General features: G+C 39.5%; 1 protein-coding gene across 1 annotated transcript; it reads right to left on the minus strand.

The window, feature by feature from the left end:
• Positions 1-647: 647 nt before the first annotated feature.
• LOC149388585 (uncharacterized) lies at positions 648-1,374 on the minus strand. Its single transcript, XM_089624728.1, has 2 exons — positions 903-1,374; positions 648-795 (listed from the first exon to the last, which is right to left on the minus strand). Exons 1-2 carry the CDS (start codon positions 1,369-1,371, stop codon positions 761-763), a joined length of 504 nt encoding a protein of 167 aa, XP_089480854.1. The 5' UTR covers positions 1,372-1,374; the 3' UTR covers positions 648-760.
• Between the last annotated feature and the right edge of the window lie 234 nt (positions 1,375-1,608).

Here is a 1,608-nt window from a genome sequence, read left to right on the forward strand (position 1 = left end):
TTCATCATATCTTCCATAGTATTCACCACCCCTGTCAGACCTGACAATTTTCACCTTTCTATCTAATTATCTTTCAACTTCATTGACAAACACCTCTAGGGTATCTACCGATTGAGATTTTTCATGCAACAAATAGACATATCCATAACATGAAAAGTCGTCGATAAAAGTGATGAAATACCTTTCTCCACCAAGTGATGGAACGTCAAATGGCCCACATATATCGGTATGTATAATTTCAAGGAGCTGTGAGCTTCTTGTGGCTGATTTCTTAAGTGTCTGTCTTGTGTGCTTTCCCTTAATGCACTCAACACAAACTCCAAGATCGGTAAAATCCAAATTAGGTAGGATATCATTCTTTACCAACCTTTCGATTCTTTCTTTGGATATATGACCCAAACGTTTATGCCACAAGTAAGCAGACGATTCATTAGATAAACCACGTTTAGTACCAACATTATGATGCACGGTTAAAAGAGTTTCAGCAAAAAAGGTATCAAGCTTTAGTTTGTACAAACCATCACAAAGAATACCAGAACCCAAGAAAATATTTTGTTTGAATAAACTGAAACATCCATTCCCAAAATTAAAAGAGTACCCAGCTTTATCGAGTTTAGATATGGAAACCAGATTGCGAGAAACAGAGGGACCATAAAAAGTTTGAAAAAGGTCTAAATGATGCCCAGTGTCTAGGACTAAACGATAGGTTCCAATGGCTTCAACTTGGACTTTGGCTCTGTTTCCCATGAGGATGAATTTTTCATTTTGGCTTATGGTTTGGGTCGTAAGAAATCCCTGCATCGTATTTGAAACATGAGTGGTACAACCAGAATCAAGCCACCAAGTATTATAAGGAACTTCAGCAAAATTTGATTCGAAACATACAAAAGCACTAGGCTTACCCTTTCTTTCGAACCATGCCTTACGTTTTGGGCAATCTTTCTGCCAGTGCCAAGTCTTTTTACAGAACCGGCACGCATCATTGCTTAGTTCCTTCTTGTGGATTTGGACAGATGACTCATTAATCTTTGATAGTCCTTGCTTGCCCTTTCCAGTCTTCCATGGTTTCTTTCTAGCTCCTTTATGACCAACGAGATTGGCAGAATGATTTCCCGATTTCTTAAGCCTCGCTTCCTCTTGAATGAGCATACTTTGTAATTCATGCACATTCCATTTATCTTTCAGAGTGTTGTAATGCACATGAAATGTGCCATACTCAGGAGGTAAGGAATTGAGGATGAACGTTACTAGGAAATTTTCATTCACTTCCATTCCCATGGTCTTCAGTCTTGCTGCAATGTTCTTCATTTCGACAACATGCTCATGCATGGTACGAGAACCATCAAACTTCATGGTGGTTAACCTACCCATTAGTGCCCCAGCCCGTGACTTATCAGCCGAGTCGGACTGAGAGCTTTCTTCCACAAACTTCATAAATTCCTTAGCATTTTCAGTTTTCTTAAATGTGGACTTGATGTTGTCTTCTACAGTCATTCGCATAAACATTAGGCTCAGTCTGTTAGATCTTTCCCAAGCTTTATGGAATGATCTTTGGTCAGCGCCGCTAGCATCAGTTAGAGCAGCAGGTTTCTCACTTAAGAGTGCCGA

This window comes from Urtica dioica, chromosome 8 (assembly GCF_054948205.1).
Source record: "Urtica dioica subsp. dioica isolate 48M chromosome 8, U.dioica_male_clone48M_v1_H2, whole genome shotgun sequence".
Classification (NCBI taxonomy): domain Eukaryota; kingdom Viridiplantae; phylum Streptophyta; class Magnoliopsida; order Rosales; family Urticaceae; genus Urtica; species Urtica dioica.